Consider the following 22,871-nt stretch of genomic DNA (forward strand, 5'->3'; position numbering starts at 1 on the left):
TGGAAGCACTGAAGGTCAGGCTGCACGGGGCTCCGAGCACCTGATGGAGCTGTAGATGTTGGATAGGCTGGATATGAGGATCTTAGGTTGGGTATTAGGAAAAATTCCTTCTCAGAAAGAGTGGTGATGCAGAGGGGAGGTGGGAGAGTCGTTGTCCCTGGAGGTGTTCAGGAACTGTGGAGATCTGGCATTGAGGGACGTGGTCAGTGGGCATGGTGGGGGTGGGCTGGGGTTGGGCTTGGTGATACGAGAAGTATTTCCCAAGCTTAATGATTCTGTGATTGTATGACCCCCTTCATTGCAGGGGGGTTGTGACTGGATGAGCTTTAAGGGTCCCTTCCAACTCAAACCATTCAATGATTCTATAGGGCATCCACCTTTGCTTTGGATGCTGGCATCCATCGGCATCAAAGATGGTGCTTTCAGGTAAGCAGCACTGCAGTGCATCCCCAGATGTTCCCATGGTAACCCAGGGAACCATCCGAGCTGGGGCTCAGTCTACATGGGGAACATCCTGCTGCCCAGGACAGGGCTATGGGCAGCTCTGCTGGCCCTGAACAGTTAATATGTGGGTTTCGGGGGGGGGACTGCTGAAAGCTGACACCTGCGGTCGCTGCCTCCCCCTTTTTCCTCCCCGGGAACAGGAGGTCGCCATCTGGTAGCAGTTTAGAGAAAGTCAGCGCTCTGAAACGATACCATTGTATCGTGTGAAATGCCGGGACGACTGGCTGCCCTATTCCCATAAGGCTCTTATGTGTCTAAAAACGCAAGGAAAGCTTTCAGTGCTTAAGCAAGCAAGCAAATGTAACCCCTGGGTTACAGAAACCATGTGAGGGGCAGAGGATGTTTAATGGGAAGCAGCGAGCCCGGGGCTCATGTTGCAGAGCAGCTAGCACAGGTCCTAGAGGAACCAGCATCCCTCTCTGTTTATTTTGGTCTCCTCCAGAGCTCTGTGCATAGAGGTTTCCTTGTGTAAAGCATCCCCTTGCCTGTTACTTGGGGTGTTCTGTTTAAAAGGAAGAGGGAAGAAAGAAGGAGCAGATGTTGCTCTGCTGGCTGCCCCTTCCCACGTGCTGCCTGGAGCTGTGTCATTTCTGGTTCCCAGTGCCTGTAGGGACATGAGGAGCTTATGGGCAGGAGCTGTGCAGCCCGTTGTGTCCCTTGGGAGCCCTGTGTCCAGGATCTTTCCCCCTGGAGAAGAATTAAAGATGTGTCTGTGCCTCCTTGGGAACATCTTGGCTGCTGCATGCGCTGCTGGGACTTGAACCAGACCTCTGTCCTAGTCTGCAAGATCCCCAAAGAGCAGCTCTGACCGCTGGTGCCTGACCACAGCGTGACCGGGAGGGCACAGTGTGAGCATCCCCTGTGCTGCAGCACAGTGCACAGACTGACAGACAAGCACTTTGCTGCTTCCCTGACCCTGAGCTTGCTCAAGGAGTGCTCAAGCCCAGGGCGAGGGTGTGAGTTTGGGTATTTCTTGCCCATGAGCATCCCAGCAGCAGGTCGAGGCGCTGCTCAGGGCTGGGACGTGGCCGTGCTTTTCCAGAAAGGAGCTTTGAGTGAGGAGAAAGCACAGGCAGCAAAAGGAAATCCTGATTTTGGAAGTACAGATTTGCTTTCTTACATGTGTCAAAACATTTTCTGAGGATAAAATTACTTTCCAAAGCACTGAAGGCCTCTGCACATGCATGTGTTGGCATTCGCTTTGGTAAAGACTTGGCGGCTGAGTTTGGGGCCAGGGACACAGAGCTTCTGCAGTTGCCAGCAGAGCCCCACAGCAGGTGCTGCCCACACCACCCTGCATGCAAGGATTAGTGCTGGGGCTGCTTGGATCTGAGCTGCCAGCTGTCCCTGTAGCACGCTGCTTCCTCACAAAGGGGTTGGCAGCAAGTGCTTTGCAACCAGGGCATGGGATCATGGGTAGGGTTGGGTTTGCATCCAAAAGGAATGATAGAATCATAGAATGGCCTGGATTGAAAAGGTCCACAGTGCTCATCCAGTTCCAACCCCCTGCTATGTGCAAGGTCACCAGCCACCAGACCAGGCTGCCCAGAGCCACATCCAGTCTGGCCTTGAATGCCTCCAGGGATGAGGCATCCACAACCTCATTGGGCAACCTATTCCAGTGTGTTACCACCCTCCGTGTGAGAAACTTCCTCCTAACGTTTCAGACACCTCATTTTAGGGGATTTTTGGCTCATGGAGCTGCTGCCTTCCAGTGGATTGAATCATGAGTTGCCTGAATTGGGTTGGAATTGGTTAAAAGGAAATGCGTGGAAATGGCAACACCTCTGTGTGTGTACTCCCCGCAGTGTAGGCACCCCGAGAGGAAGAGGAGGAAGGGCGATGCTGTGCGCTGACTGCTTCCACCTCCGCTGCCTCCAGCACCAGCTGGCAGGAGGATGGTGGGGCTGGGGAGACCCTGCAAGCACCAAAAGTCCCCTGGAAGGTGCCTTAGCAGGGACAGGGCCCTGCAGTCCAGCTCCCTGCTCTGCCCTGGCTGTGGGGATGTGGCAATGGAGCCTCAGAGAGATCTGGGCACTGCCAACAGGCCCCAGCACTGCACGGTGCTGGCCTTGGGCTCCTGTTGTTTTCATTAATAGGCCCGTTCCATGCAGGAAGCTGGGAGGAGGGTCCTGTGGAGCAGAGGTTGTTTGCTTTCCTTTCTTAGCTCTGAGCAGGACGGGCTATTTTTAAGCTTTTCTCTTTTTTCGAGAGCTGTTTTGCTTCCTGAGGTCCATTTCTCATTTCTGCGTAAGGAGCAGGAGTGAGGTGATGCTGAGCAGGACAGCCCTGGCCACGCTGGGGGCTGTTGTCAGTGGAGATGGCATCCCAGAACCAGCTGTGTGTTGAGGGTCACCTGTGCTCAGAAATGGGAGCACAGCCCTCTGGGTCAGGCTGGACACAGAGCAGTGACCAATCTTGCTGGAGGTCAACCCAGGCACCAACATCCCTATGCAACCAGCAGCAGGAGATTGGATGTCCCATCCCAAGAGCTGCAGATGGGCAAGCTTTCATGCTGTCCTCAGGCAGGTCAGGGTCTCCTTTGCAGAAGGAACACCACGGGGGCCCAGGGCTCATTTTGCTCTCAGAGGTTGTCCAAGCCATTTCCAGCCCTAATGAGGAGTGGTTGCTTTCCCAGCACCCCAGTACTCCATTGCCATGCAGTGTGGGCATAGGAAATGATATTTGATGGCTTATCATAGAATCATTAAAGTTGGAAAAGACCTCTAAGATCATCGAGTCTGACCCTAGCCCATCCCCATGTGGCCACTAACCATGTCCCTCAGTGCCACATCTCCATGGTTGTTGAACACCTCCAGGGATGGTGACTTCACTGGGCAGCCTTCTGTGACCCTAATCACAGCTTTGCAGCTCTTCCTTAGACTTTCTGAACCCTTTTTGTGTCTGGGCTTTGACCTTCTTTTCATTTTTGCAGTGGGGCCCAGAAAGACTTGGAGAAAAGCCATTTCTGGGTGTTGTATGCAGCCCAGCCCTCCGATAAAGGCAGGGGATGGCTGTATTCCAGGAGCTGTGCTGAGGGCCGTGGGCAAGATTGCCTTGGGCTTGGGGCACTTTTAGGGGCTTGATGTCAACAGAAGAGACTGTGTGTTCCCCAATGACGATCACTAGTGCCATCTTTGCTTTTGGTGATAGCAAATGGACAGAAAGGAGCTGACATGGCAGAGGTGATTCACAGAGAAGCAGCTGTTTGACTTGGTAACAAGCTTTTGATACAAAAAGAAATCCCCAAAACACATGGCATAGGGACATTTCCAGAGGGGCGTTTGCAAAGAAAAGAAGCTCGCCAATATTTCCTTTGCTCTCAGGTTCCTTGAGAGCATTTACTTTAAACTGTCTGTTCCTGCAGACACATCTGTCATTAGGTAATTAGGCTTCTTTATTGAAGGAAATAAAAAGGAACTGAATAGGCTGGCAGGAGGAGTGATGAGCAGGCTTTAATTGCCCACCATGGACAGAACTGTGATCACAGCCATCAGGGAGCTGGTGGTGTGTGGCTGTGCTCCATCCCCTTCAATGTCCCCTTCCTGCAAAACTCAGCCTAGGCTGGCCTTCCACGTTGTTTGGAAGCTGGGACTGGGGAGAAGAATGGTTGAAGTGTTATTAGGGATGTGACAGAGAAAGGAAGTGGTGGAGAACTCATCTGTTGAGCCCAGGCTTGGTGCTGGAGTGCTGTGGACCTGCCAGATTAAATCTCAGCTTGGGAACTATTTAAAATTGATTCATTGTTCTTGGAGTGTGATAACTGAGAGTTAGATGCAGATCTCTGCTTCCTCCTGAATACATGGTAGTGCAGGACGAGGCATTGGCACAGGCTGCCCAGGGGGGTGGTGGAGTCACCGTCCCTGGAGGTGTTCAAGAACCATAGAAATGTGGTACTTAGGGACACGGTTTAGAGGTTGTGGTGGGGATTGGGTCAACAGTTGGACTGGGACTCTGTGCCCAGGTGTTGCTCACCAGGGAGATATAAATGAGTTGGCTGGGTGCCACCCCCCAGTGGCAGCACGGGGTTTTCGTGCTCAGCTTGCCTGCGCGTCGTGTCCCTGACACAGCCTGTCCCAGGCACACTGTTGCTCCCCAGCACTTCTCCTGCTGGAGACTGAACAGTGTTTTTGGGTATTCCCCCTAAAAAGGCAAAACAGCCCTGAGCTACTTGTGTCAGCAGCTGTGATCACGATCTGCTGGTGAGGCTGAGCCGCAGCGGCTGCCACGTGGACGCTTCCCTGCCCTTCCCTGCCGGCAGCTGCAGCAGATGGTTCCCATTGCTGAGCACAGGAGCTGCTCTTGCAGCACCCCGGTGTGTGCCAGGGGCTCTTGGCTGCAGGACAAGGGGTAACCAGGGGTGCCTGGAGGGAAGGCTGTGCTCAAGTCTCCCTGACATTTCTGGTGTCTTGTGTGATCTCAGTGTGGCTTTCAAAGACTGGAGCTCGCCTGCAGTGTGCTGTTAGAGGAAAGGATGGGTGGGCTCATTGTGTTGAGTGGCGCAACCCAGCTCAGCCTTCCAGGGGAGTGTACAGTGGGGCAGGGAGCATTGCCTGGCGGATGGAGGCTGCCCTTGGTGATGCTCCGTCCCCTTTGTCAGGCTGTGGCTCGGAGCCAGCAAGCTGACACTGTTGTCCATCAGATTTCCTTGGAAAGATTCCTGGCTGTAGAATCTGGGCCTCCCAGCTTGCTCCTTCCTGCACTGTGGGGGTCTCATGTTATTGTTTTTCAGCACTTTGGCTTGAATGATCTCTAAGAACAGTTTTTAAGGATATGAGCTTTTGTGACTGCCACCTTCGGTTTTTTTTGCAGCGTTATTTGGGTTCTCTCTTCTGAGATTTTCACTTTCCAGATTTGGGTTTGGATGGCAGCAGTCAGTGGGCAGCTGGTGTTTATCCTTTGGGTGGGAGAGGCGAAGGGAAGCGTTTGGAGTGTTTGGTACTGTACTCCACTGGGCTGGGTGCTGCTCCGGCTTTCTGGGGCTGCATTTCCTGCTTCATGTTCCAGCTTCACTTCTGGGTTTGTTGTTTCTCTGTCCCTCTGTCCCCCACGTGTTAAATGGGATTGTGAGTCCTCATGGCAGAGCGGAGGAGCGGTAATGGGGTCACATTACCGGAGGTTTCTGGAAGCGTCTCTTGAGATGCTCAGATGGATGGTAACTAAATTCTGAATTCCTCTTAATTTCTTTCAGCTCTGAAAAGATCTTTTGAGGTCGAGGAGGTAGATCAGTCTTCAAATTCCTCCACCCCACAAAGACGGACCCCAAACCCTCTCCTCAGGTCCACCGTGTCCAGCTCCACACAGAAGTTTCAGGAACTCGGTGCCAGGAACTCGGAGCCATCTGCCAGACATGCAGACCCCACAGCCCAGCGATCCCCCAAGGCCCCTCTGAGGAGAGTGGAACACTCCGGACCCAAACTGCCAGAGCCGGTGTCCAGAAGAACAGAAATCTCCATTGACATCTCATCCAAGCAGGTGGAGAACTCCACTTCGGGGTTGTCGAGGTTTGGCCTCAAAAGAGCAGATGTGCTGGGGCACAAAGCCCCGGAGCCAACCCCGCGCAGGACTGAGATCACACTCGGCAAACCCCAGGAGCCGGGACTGCGGCGGGCGGACGCCCCAGCATCGAAGATCCCCGAGATGCCCCAGCGCAGAGCGGAGCCGCCCAGCGCTCCCATGCCCGACGTGGCCACCAAGCGCGTGGAAATCCAGGTAGCCAAGGCTGCCGAGGTGCCAGCCCCGCTGGCACGGCAAGTGGAGAGCATGGAGCATGTGCCGGCCCCACAGCCTCCCCAGGCAGAGCCAAAGCCGCAGCCGGTGCTGATGGAGAGCCCACCAAAGAGAGAAGAAGGTGAGTACGGCCGCACGGTGGGTTGGGAGCTTGGAGCTTCCAGCTTGAGCAGTGATGGCTTTCAGGGCTGAGCTTGCATCTTGTCTCGTGTGTCTACATACATGGCTGTTAGACTTGGTTTTATGTTGGCTGAAAGAGCTGTCAGTTGGAATGAGACGTGCTATCAAGCTTGTAAGAAATAAAATGAGCAAATGCCAAAAGCTTGGGTGCCTGCGGAAGAAGACACTTCTGCCAGCACAGACCCGCCTGCCTGTGCAGCATCTCAGAAAGCCTCTGACATGCTGGAAAATGTGATGGTTGTGGAGGTGTTGTTGTGATGGGTTGTTGTTTAATGTTGTTGTTTATAGTTGTGGGGCAGAAACAGCCTCTTCATTAGCAGGAGTCAGGGTTTTTCTTTTTTCCTGCTGGTTGCTGGAGCCAAAGTCTAATAACATCATGGATCAGAGCCAGTATTAAACTGGAGCCCTGCCTTCTATTAGCTGCATCTTGTTTTCGATTAATCCCGTATTAGACATGAAAGCCAGCTTCCCTCCCCCACTGGCCGTCATTTACCCTCCTTAATGTTTTAGAGATTTTTCTCTTTTAGCCTTTAATTATGTTTCCATTCCTCATCACGTGCTTGCTCTTTCCTCTGCGGAGCTTTGATGGGGAGTAGTGCCAGGGTGAGACCCTGTGAGCTCCATGTCTGCCCTGGGGTCCGGCTCCTGTGTTCTTGGATCCCATCCCAAGCCTTGCCCTGCCATGTGCCCCAGCTCTATTGCTGCTGCATGCAGCCAGTCTCAGATTGGTCCTACCCAGAAGATGCTGCGAGGTTCAAATGGGCCCTGCTGCTGGGGTTTGGGGTTTTGGTATGTATGTGCAGTCTGGAAGCAGACGAGGTGTCCACGCTGAAGCTGATGTTAGATCTGTAAGACAGGGGTGGTTTTCTCTGACTGTGAGCACGGATGGAGAGAATGAAAGGCTCCAGTAGGCAGCAGGCTGGTGCAGCTCCATCTGGGCATGGCTGGGGATCAGCAGTGGGCTTGACCGTGGGCTCAGCCGGGGCCTCTCTAACTGGGTTTTATCCCCAAAAGTAATGAGGAAGTTGCCAAGGGCTCTGTTGTGCCCTGTGCCTGACCTCACCCTGCTGAGTTTGGGCTGCTGTGAGCTCCTCAAGCTCTGAATGTCAGGCAGCTGGGCACTTTAAGAGCAGAAGAATCTGAGCTGCTGAACGCCCCAGCTGCACAGGGGGGAAAGGGAGGGCTCTCTGCATCAAAAAGGACTCCAGAAACTCAGGACAGCTGCTGGGGATGGGTTTTAGCAAAGAGCCCGGCTGTCTGGGGTCTGCCTTACAGAGCAGGACAGGCTGGTGCTGGTACAAAAGGAGCTTTCAGTCTGGGTACATCCGAAAAGAGCCAGGAAGAGAGGCTAAAGGAGCAGGAAGGGCTCTGGCTCCTGCCTGCTGGTCAGCTCAGGCACATGCCCAGACCTCGTGGCCATTGCTCACCAGGTAGGGGTGGCATCTCCTCAGGGTGCCCTGCAGGTGAATGCAGGCTCATTGCTCATGTGACTCTGGCCCCAGAACAACTTCTCAGGTGAAAAATATGTTGTGCATGGCAAGGGATTGAAGTCCTGTTCCCACTCTGACCCATGGGATGCTCCCATAGCACAGACACCCTGGCACCTCATGCCTTGCAGCTCTGGCACAAGCAGCTGCACCGGGGATGTGCCAGCTGCCCCCAGCCCCATGCCAGGACACGCAGCCCCCAGCTGCTGGGCTCAGCTGTGCTCTCTTGTGCTGAACCCTATGTCCCAGAAGAGGTGGCTGGAGGAGGGCCATCTCCCTGACCAGGCCCTGAAGGAAAGCAGTGGTTGCAACTCTGAGCTTCATTCGGGTGGAAGCAGTGGTTCTCAGTGTGAGGAGACTGCAGGAGGAGCTCTGGTGGGGCACAGGAGCAAGAAATACTTGTTCCCACCTCTGTCTGTTGCACTCTCTCTCTCTTCCTCCTGTGCTCCCTAAGGTGCATCCCCCGTTCTCTTGTGGGGCTTAACGTTGAGTTTGGGGAGCTGATGACAGCAGGAACACAAGCAGCCCGACATGGGGCTGGCTGTGTTCCATGCTCTGCTGGGCACAGAAACATGTTTTCAGAGGCGCGTTGGAAAATTCACAGCTTTACTGTTATTGTTTGAGGGCTTGTGAATTGAGTGAGTGTTGCTTTCAATGTTGGCTTATTCATCTGGGAAAGCATGTTGTTCTTTGCATCTTGCAAGTCTGTGGTGATTGGGAGGGAAGAGCAGAGAAGTTCATGCTTTTCATGCCAGCTTTCTGTTCTGTCTCTGCTTCCCCAAGATGTGGACCTGTTTGTATCTGGGGTTCTGGGATCGCAGCAATGGGTTAAAAGGATCCTGAGTGAGAAGTGGAAGCCCTTCTGACCTGATGGTCTTTCTGGTTTCTGCCCATGGCCTCGCTGCCCACGTCTCCCATTGCTGTAGCTAGAAAGGTAGATGGGGGTGGATGATGTGAGTGCTTGGAGCTGTCACCCGAAGCAGAAGCTTGACTTGTGCTACAGCCACGTCTGGATGAAGCACATCTCTGTGCTGTTGCACAGTGATGGGTAAAGCAGTCTGAAATGTGCACAGGAGTGCAGCTCTTATGGAGTTTTCTCCCCCTCTGGGACATCTGTGTGGGTGCCAGGATCCCTGAGATAGCAGCAAGCTCCCTTCTGCTGCTGCAGGAAAAGCACAGGGACTTCAGAAGAATGAAACAATTCAACTTTTCCATTCTTTTTTTTTTCTCCAGCCTGGACCCCTAAGGCAAGCTTTGTCCTTAGAACTTTATTTTTCATATAAAAGCTCCATTAGAGTTAGCTAAAAAAAAAAAGAGAGAGAGAGAAAGAACTTTCCAATCCACAGAACTCGTGAAGGACATCTCCAAAAAACAGGGACCCACTGCAATCTGCTGGGGGCACTGCTGGGGGCACAGCCCCAGTTGTCCTGCATGGGTCATTAGGGAGCCTTGCATTTGGTGTAGATCTGTAGGGACAATGCTGAGCACAGAGGCGGGGTTCAGAGGGACCCAGGGGCCGCTCGCACAGCAGCCCTGCCACAATAAAGGGGTCAGGCTTGTGCGGATCAACAGTGAGTAATCATTTCCAGCTCCCTGAGCTGCACAGCCATTTAACTGTATGAGGAGATTAAAGCTGCAGGGAAACGTTTCCTTAAAACCAGCTGACACATTTGGGCTAGATTATGAGTAGTCTTTTTTTTTTCCTTCTTCTTCTTCTTCTTCTTTTGCTGCTGTTGTTATTATTTTTAACAGGAAAAGCGCCTACAGCCTGAGATACCAAATGGAGAGGCTGAATGAGAAACACAGAGTCCAAATCCGCGTGCTAAGGGCAGGTGCCAAAAATGAGATAATCTGGAAAAATGGAGTCCTGGAGGAGCAGGGACTTGGAAGGAGAGCATGTGAGGAGCCTGCGTGCGGAAGGGATGCTTGTGTCCCATCACAGGGATGTGTGCTCACGTGCTGGGTGTCTGCATGGGGATGGCAGCAGTGCATGCCCATGTGTAAGCAGCTGGGGTAGCTCATCTGGTCTCATTTTGGGCTGTATTTGGAGCAGGAAGGAGGCTGGGTGATGTGGTTGTGCCGCACTGCTGTCCATCCTTGACCATCAGGATGTTGCTCCCAAACGTGTGGGCTGCTGTTCAGCTCAGGTCATTGCTATGCGAGACCCATTGGGGATGTAGGATTTTCTTTGGATACAAATGGCAAACAAACGGAGAATTCACTGTCTCTCTGGAAGTCCCTGAGGGCCTGTAGGAAAAGCAGTGATCTCACCAGTGGGGGTTCATCGTGCGAAGTAGTGGATTCCCATCGGAAATAGGACTCTTCCCCCTTCCCTGCCCTGTCTTCTTTGAAGCCGGATGAGGGTGAAACTGTGGTTGCTGAGCATCAGAGAAATCATGGCCCTTCCCCTTCTCAGCTGGCTCTGTGCACGAGGCCATGCATCCATGTGCTTACTCCCAGAAGCTTGCAGGGACTGCATAAAGGCTGAGCTTCCTGGACTGGGAGAAAGCAACCAGGTGTGCCTGCTGACATGCTGCTGCAGTGCTGGTCCCACATCCTGGTGGGGTCTGGGCTGTGAGCCCCATGCAGGGCCCTTCCTGCTGTACCCAACCTTCTGCTGGATGTGCAGCTCTGTCTGGGAGCAGTGGGTGTCATGCACAGAGCAGACCGAGGGGTTGCTGTGTTTATCTTGTGGTATATGTGTGTCTGGAGCCCATAGTGGTTGTGCTCTGGAACACACTCCCCGCCCTACAACTCCTTTGGCATCCTCCAGCTTTCTCACATTTGGGTTAATCATCCCACAGGCTGATAAGGCAAATAAAATCCGTTATCTTTACCAAGATAAAACAAACAGTTTGCTTTGATCTCTTACAGTAAGGGCTGGCCGCTGGTTGTGTGGCTTCTCCCTGTTGGCTGGGGGAGGTGGTGGCAGCAGTGGCGATGAACCTTCTGCAAGGAATAGCTTTTCTTCTATGCTATTTCTAGATCTGTGTCCCAGCCTGAGATGTTTCTGTTGGCCAGTGGCTGGGAGGACACCGTAAGCTGGGTACGGTGCCAGCACTGTAAACTCTGTGAGAGGAATTGAGGAACTGAATGGAGATTATATGGAGATTACTTTGTTTTGAGAAGATCAAACACTGTCGTGTCCAAAGCAGATAACTTGACAGCAAGCCAGTTGTGTTCTCTACTCCTCCAGCAAACAAACAGAGCCGCAAACACTTTTGCATTGTCCAAGATGTTGCAATGGAGTCGAAGTGAATGTGGCTATAAATGGAAGAAGCAGCTCTTCTTGGATTGCAGCCTGTGCTCAGACTCCACTGGACCCAGTTTTTCTTCCATCTGTTACAGCTTTTAGAGGAGGGACTTGGGGAGAGGGCTGCTTTCCTTCAGGTTTGTAGGCCTTTGTTTCATTTGTCTTCTGAACAGACCTGGGAATAGAAGTTACCTGGATTTCTGTGGGGTCACGCACAGATATCTCACTTGGTTGTCTTGTTTCACCATATTGTGGCATGAAGGCAGTAGGAGAGACATATTGAAAGATGAGGCTGGACCAAAAGGACGGCTCCAGAGCATCTTACAAACAGCAGAAGTTTGCAGATGTTTATGTATTTGTGAAAAGCAAACAGTGTTAACAAGCTGTACGAGGCTGCTGTGCCAGCTCAGCAGTGACAGCACGGGGCTTTTTGCTTGCTGTCTCCTCCTTGACTTCTATTCTATTGCCTGCAGTTTCTTCTGTCGAAGCAGTGGGTTGTTCTTTGCATAGCAAAGGCAATTTGTACAGCAGGGCTCAAAAATTACTAAAACAAAGCATCTTTCAACACCTTGAAGTTCAAAGACTGTTGATTCTTTAGCACATACAAGCAGAACCTTGGATTTATGCTCTGGCTGTGCAGCCCAAGAGGCTGCGTCCAGGTTGTGTGCGAGCTGGGTGGTCCCTGCAGCCCCTGAATGTTCTCAGAGGTCTGGATGAGGCTTCCCATGGTGCAACTCCAGCACGGCCCCTGGCTTGAGTTCACAAGGGGTGCAGAAATATTTAGTGGGAGCTGAGATCCGAACTCCTTCTGCCTCTTTGTGGGTGAGAGAGAGCTGTGCAGGGAGTGCTCTCGGTGGTGCGTGTGGTTCTGTCCATACGTGCTGAGCACCCATGTTGGCAAGATGAATTTTCCCCTGGTATATTATTTCCAGAGATAAAGTGATCGAGGAGAAATAAGGCTGTGCCCCAGTCCCTTGTTTCCAGCTGTGCTTTGCAGCCCCAGCAGACCTGCTCCCCTTGGGTCTGGTTGTTCTGCAAACCTCTTGCTGTGCACATTTACTTAAGTGCGTGGGTCAGGCTGTCTGTGATGCTTATCTGTGGTGCTTTAACTTTTTATGAAGGCTCTGTCTTCTCCCCTTTGCTCCTCTGTTGCTGTGCACAGAGTGGGACAGACATTCCTTCCTCGAAGAGAAGTTTAATTTGGGGAGACCTCAGCCAATGGAGATTAGATGGGAATCCCAGAGGGTATGGTGCCTAGGAAGGGAGGGCTGTGATAAAAGTTAATAGTACATAAGCTCTTTAAAGCAGCTTTCTCAGTTACAGCTGTCTTACAGCTCACGGCTCTTAAATTGCTTCTTGCTGTTGTACCAAAATGGTGGTGTCCTCTGAACCCTTCTCCATAGGTCTGCTGCATGGAAATGAATTCAGGGTGGATCCCTATAACCAGCTCTTTTGAAGCTAGGAGCTTTGGCAACTCACTTCTTTCAGTAGCAGAAGTAAGTTTGGGAGCTGGGAGCCTGGAAAATGTTGAGAAGATGGCTTGAGGCTGGATAGTCAAGATCCTACCTTTGCTGTTTGCTTGCTCGTCACCTTGGGTGAATCTCTACATGTTCCAGTTTCATCTTTTATAATAACAAGCAGGTGAATGTGGCAAGAGGGCTTAGATTCAGTCCTTGCAAGGAGTCCTTTCTCCATGCAACAAGTGGCATTGGGCTGAGCCCTTCTTGTGGAGGCAGGAGGAGGGCAGCTGCTCTGCACAGATTATGGGCTGGTTTTGCAGAAATCTCCTGCAGCTGTCCAGGAGGAAAGTGAGGATATCGGATGGTTTCTTTATCAAAGCCCCCTCCAGTCCACTCTACTCTTCGGTCTGCTTTCTCCTAAATTTAAATATCAGCTGGTGCTCTCCAGAAGCCCATGTGTCTAGTCATTTGTTTTCCTTTTCCCTGGATATCCTTGGGCAATAGAAAGCTGCTCAGGGCTGACGGTAAGTCCTTTGTGGTCACACCGTGTCCCTGTGTAGAAACCATGCTGTCCCCCAGAGCCCCAGGCTGTTTTCCTCCAGCACTCTGGAGTTATGTGACTCATTGAGGTTTGCAGCAGAAAGGAAAGTAAATTCTCAACTTGTAGCAAAAAAGCCTGGGAAAGGAACCCAGGTGCACTCAAGAAAGCTGAAAAATCAAAGCAGAAAAAAAGAATTCATGTAATTTGGAAGTGAGAAAATGAGATTTGGAAGGTAACCTTTGGAAGTGTGTAAATGGGAGGGATGAGTGCTGGCTCCTGGTTTGTGAGCACTGGGTGCTGCTGGTGCAGGCGTTGGTGAGCAGTTTGGGATGCTCTGGCCCACGTCCTCCCTTTTCCATCCTGTTCAGATAGGAAAGAGAATTGAGATTACCTTGCAGTTATCCAGATCTGCCCTGAGAAAAATGGAGTCTATCTGAGAAGCATTTCTGATAAAATATAATTGTTTAGACAAACTCTGGCTGAACTCACTTCCTCCTGCGGCCCAACGCGCTGATAAAATGGGGGTGGAAGTGGGAGACCGAGTTCAGCTGCTGCTGAGCCCTTCCTTGGGATCATCAACCCCCACCCTGAGGTCCCCGTGTGCCCCTTCTCGTGGCCTTGGAGGAGCCAAGAGGATGACTGGGACATCTGTGGGCACAGGCTGGGATGTGGCCATGGGAGAGGCAATGTGGGTGCTCATGTTGGGGTCTCCATGTTGTGGAGTGGGACAAAATGTGAGCTCTTGCCCTACTGCTGGTGTTCCTAGGGGAAGCCATCCTCCCTGCCCTATTTTGGGTAGCAAATGGAAGTTAATTAGCAGCGTAGGAGCGCACGCCCTGGGGTTGGGAGGTGAAGGGTTCCTGCACAGCACCGAGGGAGCACTGGGATTTCCTCTCTGCTTCGTTGCTTCATTTCCTGGGCTGAAATGTCTTGCAGAGGCCAAGCAGGGTGGATCAGGACCAAGGGCTTCGCCCTGCCTCCACCTGGGGGAGCAGGAGGAGCAACTTTGGGGTTATCTCAGCCTCCTTGCTGGGTGGGGGCAGTGGGTCTGTGGGATGCTCGCTACCACAGTGAGCAAAACCAAAGCCATTGCTTGGGATTCACTGCAGGAACAGAGCTCGGGAAGCCTCCAGTCGTGGCTGCAGAGACAGGAGGAATGGTGCTGTGACTGTGCTGGAGAACATTGCTCTGTCCCTCGGGGCGCAGACAGGCAGAGAACATTCAGTTTGTTTTTCCTTCTCATTTTTAGACATGCAAAAGTGATTTTTCTCTTTTATTACCACTGTTGCTGCTCTGTAGCAAAGGGCATTGGGTAGATTTCACAGGCTGAATTCTCCCTAGAAAAGCCCCTCCTCTGCTTTCACAGCTCCAGCTGCCAGGTCTGATTTTCAAACAATTTGCAGAGGCCCAAATGTTTGCGGGGCAAAGCTGTGCCTGCAGGAAATGGCCGTAGTTTCCGGCTCCAAAGTGGTGTGAAGGTTGGGACAGCATGGGGTGATGCAGGACGTCCCACATCTGGAGAATGGACCCGAGGGCCATGCAGGGAAAAGTGGGCAAACTGTGCCCTGCTCCACTGGGTTTGGCTTTTGTGGGAAGAAAAACGTAGGCAGAATGATGTTCCATCAGAACGTGGAAGGGTTTTGCATCAGAATGGGAAGGTGCTGATTTTTGATGAAATGTTTGCTGCTGATGTTTGCCGATCTTCCATCCTGAAGTGAAAGGGGAAGGATGGTGGGGATCTGAGTCACTCTGGGGCTGCAGTGGGACCTCCTGCATCTGTCAGCAGAACCAAGGCTGAGTTATTGCGGTTAGAGGTGGTGACTGCTTCCAGCGCAGCGATTCCCCACTTGGTGTGGCTGAGCACCATCTATCTGGCCAGGCAGGGAACAGCAGCTGCCTGGTTCTGCGTGCAGGGATGTGCGGAGATGGAGAAGAAATGGGAGAGGTTGTGAGCAACGAGGGCAGCAGTCCATGCTGGGTGTGCATCCCTGGGTGATCTGGACAGGCTGATCAATGGGCTGAGCCCAATTGTATGAGCTTGAACGAGACAAGTGCCAGGTCCTGCACTTCGGTCTCAACAGCCCCGTGCATCACTACAGACTTAGGGCAGAGTGACTGGAAAGCTGCAGGGAGGAAAAGAATCTGGGTGTATGAGCTGACAGCTGGCTGAACGTGAGCCAGCTCTGTGCCCAGGTGGCCAAGAAGGCTGACAGCATCCTGGCATGCATCAGAAACAGTGCAGCCAGCAGAGCTGGAGGTGACTGTCCCTCTGTATGGGCCACACACTAATGAGGCCACACCTCGAGTGCTGTGTTCAGCGTTGGACCCCTCACCACAGGAAAGACATTGAGACCCTGGAGCATGTCCAGAGATGGGCAGTGGAGCTGTGAGGGGTCTGAAGCACAAGTCTGGTGGGGAGCGTTTTGGCCACCTGGAGGAGGGGAATATGAGGCTGTGTTTAATCCTGAAAGCAGTCAGATGGCTGAAAGCTGTGCGCACAGCCCAGGGCAGGGCCAAAAGCAGCAGTGTCTGCTACTCTTGCATAATGCAAAGCAAAACCTCGAGGAAGAAGTTGAAGCAGTTCCCCACACCACAGCCCCGGGTTGATTCCCGTAGGGAACTGAAAGGAGAGGAAATGTCCTTCCATGGGAGATTCTTGGAGCTATTGAGGCACTTTGGCATTGCTGCATTCTGCTGAGCAGCTGCGGCGAGAATGCGGGGCTGCCGGAAGGAGGAAATATTGCTATGTAAATTGCTGCACCATTGATTTATTTTTCTTCTTTCTGGCTGACCCCTGGAGTTCCCCCAGGGCTTTCCCCTCCATGCCCCCCTTCCCATGGCTCCACAGGGCTGCAGTGCTGCAAGGGGCTCAGGAGCATCTGGGAAAGGTTTGGACGCAGCACATGGAGATGCTCTGCAGAGTCAGCACAGGGGCCAGAGGGCAGCACTCATCCCTCCTCACTGCGGGGAGGCAGAGCTGCTCGCCAGGCATGCCTGAACGCTCCCGAATTCCAGATCTGGGTCTGTTCTTGGGCCCCTCCACGATGCTTTGCCTTTGGGCCATAAACGGTCCAGCTTCGCCCTGTGGCTGAGTGGTGGCTGAGTACTGCTGGTGCTTCAGGGATGTGAAGGGTCAGCAGGGTCTGGGTCCCAGGAAAGAATAGGAGGTTGCTGCGGGGCTCAGCAGGATGGTGAGCTTCATAGGCTTGGGGCTGGCCTTGGGGAGGTGAGGTTTGGGGATCTTATGGGAGAGGGCCACGAGGCAGTGGGTGCTACTTTTGTTTATTAGGTACCTGTAAGAGAGCCTGGGGGCTGCAAGTGTGGATCATCCCCAACTCCATGTCTGTAGCAAGTGTCCACCACCGGTCTGTGTGTGAAAGGGAGATGGAGCTCGAGGGGACCTTTGGTGTCCAATGGGTTTGTGTGTAGGAGAGCTGTTCTGAACAAACCCTGTGAAAGGATATCTTTCCACTGGATCGGAAAGAAGGGGCTGCTCTTGGGTTTGTGGGTGCTGTAAAGCTGGGGGTTAGCTGTAGCAGAGCCAAGCACCTGCAAAGATACCCCAAAATCAAAACGCAAGCTAGGCATGCATTTTAAGACCCCCATCACATGCTCTTCCCTGCTCTTCTTAAAGCCCCTAGATAAAAAAGAGGGACTGGGAAATGTCCCTGTGGGGCTCACATTGTGATTGAGCCCATCACATGTTCCACAAGCAGCCACCTGTGGTTGGCAGAGTTCTGGGCAGCGTGCCTTGGTCCTGCCTCTCTGCCAGCCCAGGGGCAGCAGCAGGTCCTGTGGCCACTGGCGAGGAGCTTTTTTGGAGGGAGGCTGAACAGACCCCACAGGGCTCCCATGCAGAAGGAAGAGCGCTTTGCCAAACCGTAGGAGGAATTCCCACGTTCCTGTTCCTTGCACTGCCTGCCAAACCCTCCTCCTTTCCACAAAAACTGATGTATTTAGCTGGGTTTAACCTTTGCTCGAAGAAGTGAGTAACAAAGGTCTTTTACTTTTGGTTTCTGGGTGTTAATTTACGATTCAGCGATGGTTTTGTACACACAGCACAATGCCATTGTGAGAAAAGCTGGAGGAGAGACAGAGCGAGCATCACTCAGGGGTTCCTTTATAACAAGGGCTTTCCGGCAGCCTGCCCACATCACTCTTCCTTCCTGCTCTGGCAGCGTCTGCCAGAGCAGTGTGAGGTGTCAGACAGCTCTCACAGCTTCAGCACAAGTAGAAGGGTGACGGCGTGGGGTTTGGTATCCCCAGTGCCTGCGGTCACTGTGCTGCACCCCGCTCTGCTCTGCCCGGCTGCAGTGAGCATCCGACTCTGCGTTGGAGGTGGTGAGTGAGGTTGGAGGGAGGAGGAATGCTCTTTGTCATTGCTGTTTTCTGTAGCTGAATGCTACGAGGTTCTGCCTCCTTGGGATTCCTGCATTTGGGATTTTCAGGGCACAGAGGACCTTTGGGGAATGGCAGAAGGCACAGCTTCTCCTGTAGTTTTCTGCCCTGGATACTGTCTTATCCTCTGGTTTAACTTGTTTGCCACGAGCCTTGGTGGTGATAGCAGCTGTCCACAGTCACATAATCAGTTTGGCATTATGTATGTGGAACGCTGGGTGGGATGGGCACGATCCTCTGCTCCTGAGCATGGACGGATGCATCCCACCTCTTTGTACCCAGCATCTGGCGAGGAGAAACCTCCCTGATTGAAGTCAGCTGCATGTAGGGCAGTGTGTGGCCTGCAAGGAGCTGGGATGGCCACTTCCAATGCAGTCAGGCTTGGCTTCTGTGTTATTTCCAAGCCCAAACCCCTCTGCAACTAATTAGGACGCCCACATCAGTGACCCCGGTGCTCCTGGTCACAGCCAGGCATGGGGAAGCTGCTTTGTGGAGCTGAAGTGGGGGCTTTGGAGGCGGCTCCCCCTGACCACCCTTGTCCCCCGGTGTCCCTTTGGCCATGGGGAGCCCACAGGGCTGGCTCCATGTGAGCAGTTCCTCCCTGGTGCTGAGCAGTGGGGAGCAGCATGAGGCAGAGCTGAAGCCAGCCCTGTGCTCACAGCCCACGCACTGGGATTTGAGACTTTCCCAGTTGGAATTGGAGTAATTGACAAAAAAAGTAATGAGGCTTTGACTGCAGCAAGTGTAGCTTGTGGTATCGCAACCAGCTCGGGATGTTGGCCTGTGTGATAAGCACGGCTTCATATGGATCTGCTAAAATCTGTGCTCCACTAGCTCCTGCCCTCAGCACTCCCTGAAAGTTGCCCAAAAATTCCGTCTTGGTGTAACGTAGGATACGCTCCAGCCTGCCCTGAGAACATCTGGTATCTGTGCATGGGGTGATATTAATCACAGCATAAACACAGCCAAGCGCTGAGCAGCAGAGCCCTCCCACCTCCCCCCCCGTTAACCAAAGGTTGCAGCTATTTCCCAGTGCTCTGTGCCATGCAGGCTGCACGGTGCTGCGTGGATCCTACTGGCTGCTTACAGGAGGAGGCACACAGCCCTCCCTTGCCCTTCTTGCTGCTATCACAGTGCTGCATAAAGGGGAGATGCTGTTGTTGCTGTTTGGCAGCTGGAGGCAGAGCTGCAAAGCCTGTTTGTGCTGACGCTACTGTGAGTCTGCTCACTATTGGGGTAACTTAGGTTTGCTCCCTGTGCTCCAGGACATGCCATGGTTTCTTTTCAAGTTAGGGCACGGGCAGCATTTTTAGCCCAAAATTCCTCTGGAGCAGCCACTGACTGCACTGACAGTGCTGTCTCCATGACCTGAAATGGGAGCATGGCTCAGCTTTGCCCCACGTATCCCAAAAAGCGTGTGGCAGAGTTGGAAAAACAAAACAAAACAAAAGACAGAAAAAGATGAAAATGATGTCTCAAGCACCTTAACCACGGGGCTGCTTTGGGGGGAGGCTGCATGGGGTGGGAGGGGCAGCTGCCGCCTTTGAAGTCAGAGGGTTTCCCCACACTAGCTACCCTGAGAGAAAGCCAAGTGCTTTTTGTGTGTGGTTAGGATGGGGGGCAGCTGAGCTGCGTGTCCTTCTTGGGGAGAGTCAGGCAAAACTTTGGAGAAGTTTGGGAGCTGCGGGGGCAGTGGGCCCACGTGCTCCGGAGGCGGAAGGCAGCTGGGAGCCACATTGCAGCATCCCAGGCAGTGCGTGTCCTCCCCCCCTGGTCCTTCTGGGTAAGTCTATGCCTGAGCTGTCCCAGCCTCAGGGAACAGAAATCTGCACCCAGTGGCTGTGCTGAGGGATCCACGGCACATGGGCATTGTGCATCCCCTTGGGATAAGGGGAGAGCAAAGTGAAAGGGCATGGAGAGAGCAGTGCTGTGCTGAGCGGGGGTGGGAAGTGAGGGAAAATACCATGGGCATAACACAGGCAGCAGCACAGGAAAGCGCTTTGTCAGGGCCTGCATTGAGGCTTTTCAGGGTGGAAGGCTGCTTGTGCTCTGTGTGGGCACCAGGCTGCTCCTGCCCATGTTCTGGAGCTGTGCTCCCTGCTTGGGTTTTGCCATGGGGATGGAAGGCAGCAGAAGGGAATCACAGCAGGGCAATAGGGGCAACATGGGGCTGTAGCAGTCTGGGCATGGTGCAAGGGATACCAGCCCAATGGGGGCTCCTTTTGCAGCGCCAATACCTCTAGGTCCCAACTCCAATCTGGCTGAGATCCCATGCTGTGCCCAGGATCCCACAGCCCTGCAGCACAAAGGTGCTGGTGGTGCCAAGCTGGGCTCCCAACAGAAGGGTCTGTACTAAGGTTGAGAGCCCTGCCCCAGCCCAGGTGAGTCAGATCTGTGTCCATGTGGGCAGTGGGAAGGAAGGGCTGATGCAGCATTGCCTGCTGGGGTTGGGATTGCTGCTGGCTCTGTGGAGCTCATCAGTGCCTTGTGCTCTGCCTTTTGAGAGTGCTGTGGTGATGAGAATTGTCAGAGCCAGGGAGGAGGGGATGCTTTTCCTCCTTTCTGTTTTTGTTTGTTAATATTTTAACAACAGCTCCTTATTCTTCTCCTGCCACTCGGGACAGCTGCTTGCACAATGGTCGTGGGAGAGCAGCAGCTTGCTCTGCTTGTTGGAGCTGCACAAGGGGAGTGCTCAGGCTCAGATTTCTGGGCAGGGGGCTGGGCACAGCAGGCTTCTAACTGAAGCTGTGTGCTGAGTGCCCACAGGAATTGCACCTTTTCTGCTGTACCCCAAGGACATGTTGTCACCCAGCATCTTCACACGCAGCAGTTTGGGGTTTTACTGTGCCCTCAGATGGGAAGTGCTTTGTGCTTCCTTTCTAAACCCATCCCTTGTCTAAATCCATACAGCACCAGGGAGGAAGCATCCGGGCTGGACACACTGGGGCTGATTCCATCCCTGGATCTGTGAAGGCGCTGCCTGCCCCAGCTGCCTCCAACAGGGCCATTGTCACTGTGTGCACAGCCTTTGCAGCACACTGAACCCTGTGTGCAGCTGGTCGGGGCCAGAGGGCACTGACAGCCTGTGGCTGCCTTTCCCCACATGGAGGTCATTGCAGCTCGCCCCTCTTTGGAGCCTGCAGACATCCAGCCCCCACTGAGCACCGTTGTGCTGGATTTGCTATTACTGCCTCAGGGAAGGTTTTGTGCAGAGCAGAGGAGGGAAGGAGCATCCTCTTACAGCACATGGCAAGTTTTGGCTCCTATGTCCTGATTGTGAGCGAGCTGCTCCATGTGGTTATGTGAACCAACAAGTGCTGTTACCCCATGCAGACATGATTCCAGGCTGTGGGACACAGCATCCAGGCATGAAGCCATGCAGGATGTGTGCCTTGCTCACAGCTCCATGGCAGGAACAGAAAAATACACCTGGAGCACATGGCACACTATGCAGCCAATAACTCTGGAACTGTGGATGCTTTTGTAGATACGTTGCATGGCTTTTTGTATTGAGAGCAAAATACCTTTGTGGCTGCAGGGCTCGTGAGTGGTACATGGAACCTCACAGCTATGAAACATAACAATTCAGCTGAAAGAGTTAATGCTGAAAGTACAGCCTGAGGGCTGCCTGCCCATAGCATGTGGCACACAGCATCTCCCTGCAGCAGCGCAGCATGGAGCAGTGAGCCCTGGCAGTGGGGTTGGGCTGCAGGTGCTGCTCATTGCAGGGATGTGGCTGGCCCTGCTGTGCTGGGGGTGAATGTAGGGGTGGCTGATTTGCATCTCTGGGATGGGAGCACCGTCTGCTCCTGGCAGTGTCTTGGTGAGAAGGCTGGGTGATGCTGGAGATGCTCCTCTATTGGTCACTGCTGTGGTCCAGCAGCCTGTGTGTGTGCATCATCAGGAATGATGCTCCCTGGTAAATAATGTGAAAATGATGCTGAGGTCTGGGGGTGCTCAGGGCCATGGCCAGGCCAAGATGGCTGTGCTCTGTGCCCCCAGTGCAGGCGCTGCTTGGGGACTGCTGCCCTCCTCCAACTCGCCTTCTCCTCAAACCCATACAGAAGTGAATCTCCTTCCCACCCCCGCCCAGCTTCCACTTGCCATGGATTCAAAAAAAGCAGGTCTGTAAAAGCCACATTTTCTTTGGGAATCGGATTAAGGCCCCTTGTTCTGCACTGGGGACTCCGTGGCATGAAGCCTTTCTTTGTCCTGGGCATTGCTGGCCCAGCTGCAGTGCATTAACCCTTTCTGATCCTGGGGCAACACAAAGCTAGGGATGAATGGTGCTTTGCTAAGCAACAGGGACTTCTCCTGGGGTGTGTAATGGCAGGAGGCAGTTGGGGAAGTTAGGTGCTGGCTGTGTGTCTCCAGGCTGGGCTGTGGTGGAGGTGGCCGACCCCAAGAATAGATAGTGGGCTGTCCATCAGCATCTCCTGCTGCACACCCAGGGCTTGTGTCTGTTGGATTGGTATTTTTTTTAGGCAGTGCTTGGAAGACAATCCAACTGCATTGCTCCTCTCAGGTCTGCGTATATACATCTCTGTGAAAGACAAATAGCAGCAGGGCCCATCCTGTTCTGGCACAGGCAGAGGTGGCTGGGGCAGCTCTGTGCTGTGGGGGACCCAGTACCGGTTATCAGGCAGCTCTGATAAGAGCACAGCAGGGATTTCCCCATCGGAGCTCTGGACTGAGTCAAACCGGCACCAGAGCAGCTCGCAGGCTCCTGACAGCCGGGCTGTGGTGGATGCCTCCTGCATTTTCCCATTGCTCTGTTAAATGTGAAGATGCAATTGCCCCATGGCAAAGAGATGCAGCCCCCCTGTTGCAGGCAGCTGCACCCAATTATCCCTCTGACCCCAGCCCCGCGGAGCTGGAGCAAAGGTTTCCTTCTTTCCATGATTAGGGTGCCCCAAATTCTTTACCTCTGAAGGGAAATAAGAGGGGAAGCACACAGCCTGGCAAGGGAACTTATCCCTGGTCACACAGCACATGGCTGGGAAGAGTGTCCTTGAAGATGCTGAGTGCACTCTGTCCCACTTGGCACACTGATGGCCAAACCATTGCCCCCCTGCAAGCAGGAGGATGTTGGGAGAAATCTCTTTTTCCTGCTTTTTCCAAACATTCCTGACCCTGGAGCGACCTTCTAGCAAAGTCCATTCCCCACTGGGAAATGATGGATTGCCCAAGCACAGCCTGTGAGCGAGCTGCAGGAGGGAAGGGCACTGCTGGGGGTGATACTGGGAGCATGGGGTGACTCATGGCAAGGACGTGGTGCCAGCTGCACGCCTGCAAAATGATCCTTCCTTCCTTCCTTC

General features: G+C 53.3%; 1 protein-coding gene across 5 annotated transcripts in view; it reads left to right on the forward strand.

Moving 5' to 3' along the window:
* The window catches only part of SEPTIN9 (septin 9), a 117,271-nt gene that overhangs the window by 75,401 nt on the left and 18,999 nt on the right, over positions 1–22,871 (forward strand). For 4 of the 5 annotated variants that reach the window (XM_048964967.1, XM_048964969.1, XM_048964970.1 and 1 more), the window contains one exon: positions 5,696–6,355. In XM_048964967.1, the coding sequence (XP_048820924.1) occupies positions 5,696–6,355 (660 nt within the window). Of the gene's footprint in view, positions 1–5,695; positions 6,356–17,361; positions 17,497–22,871 lie in introns of those variants that run through there. The other variant, XM_048964972.1, reaches the window with a different exon arrangement.

This window comes from Lagopus muta, chromosome 18, assembly GCF_023343835.1.
Source record: "Lagopus muta isolate bLagMut1 chromosome 18, bLagMut1 primary, whole genome shotgun sequence".
In the NCBI taxonomy this organism is placed as follows: domain Eukaryota; kingdom Metazoa; phylum Chordata; class Aves; order Galliformes; family Phasianidae; genus Lagopus; species Lagopus muta.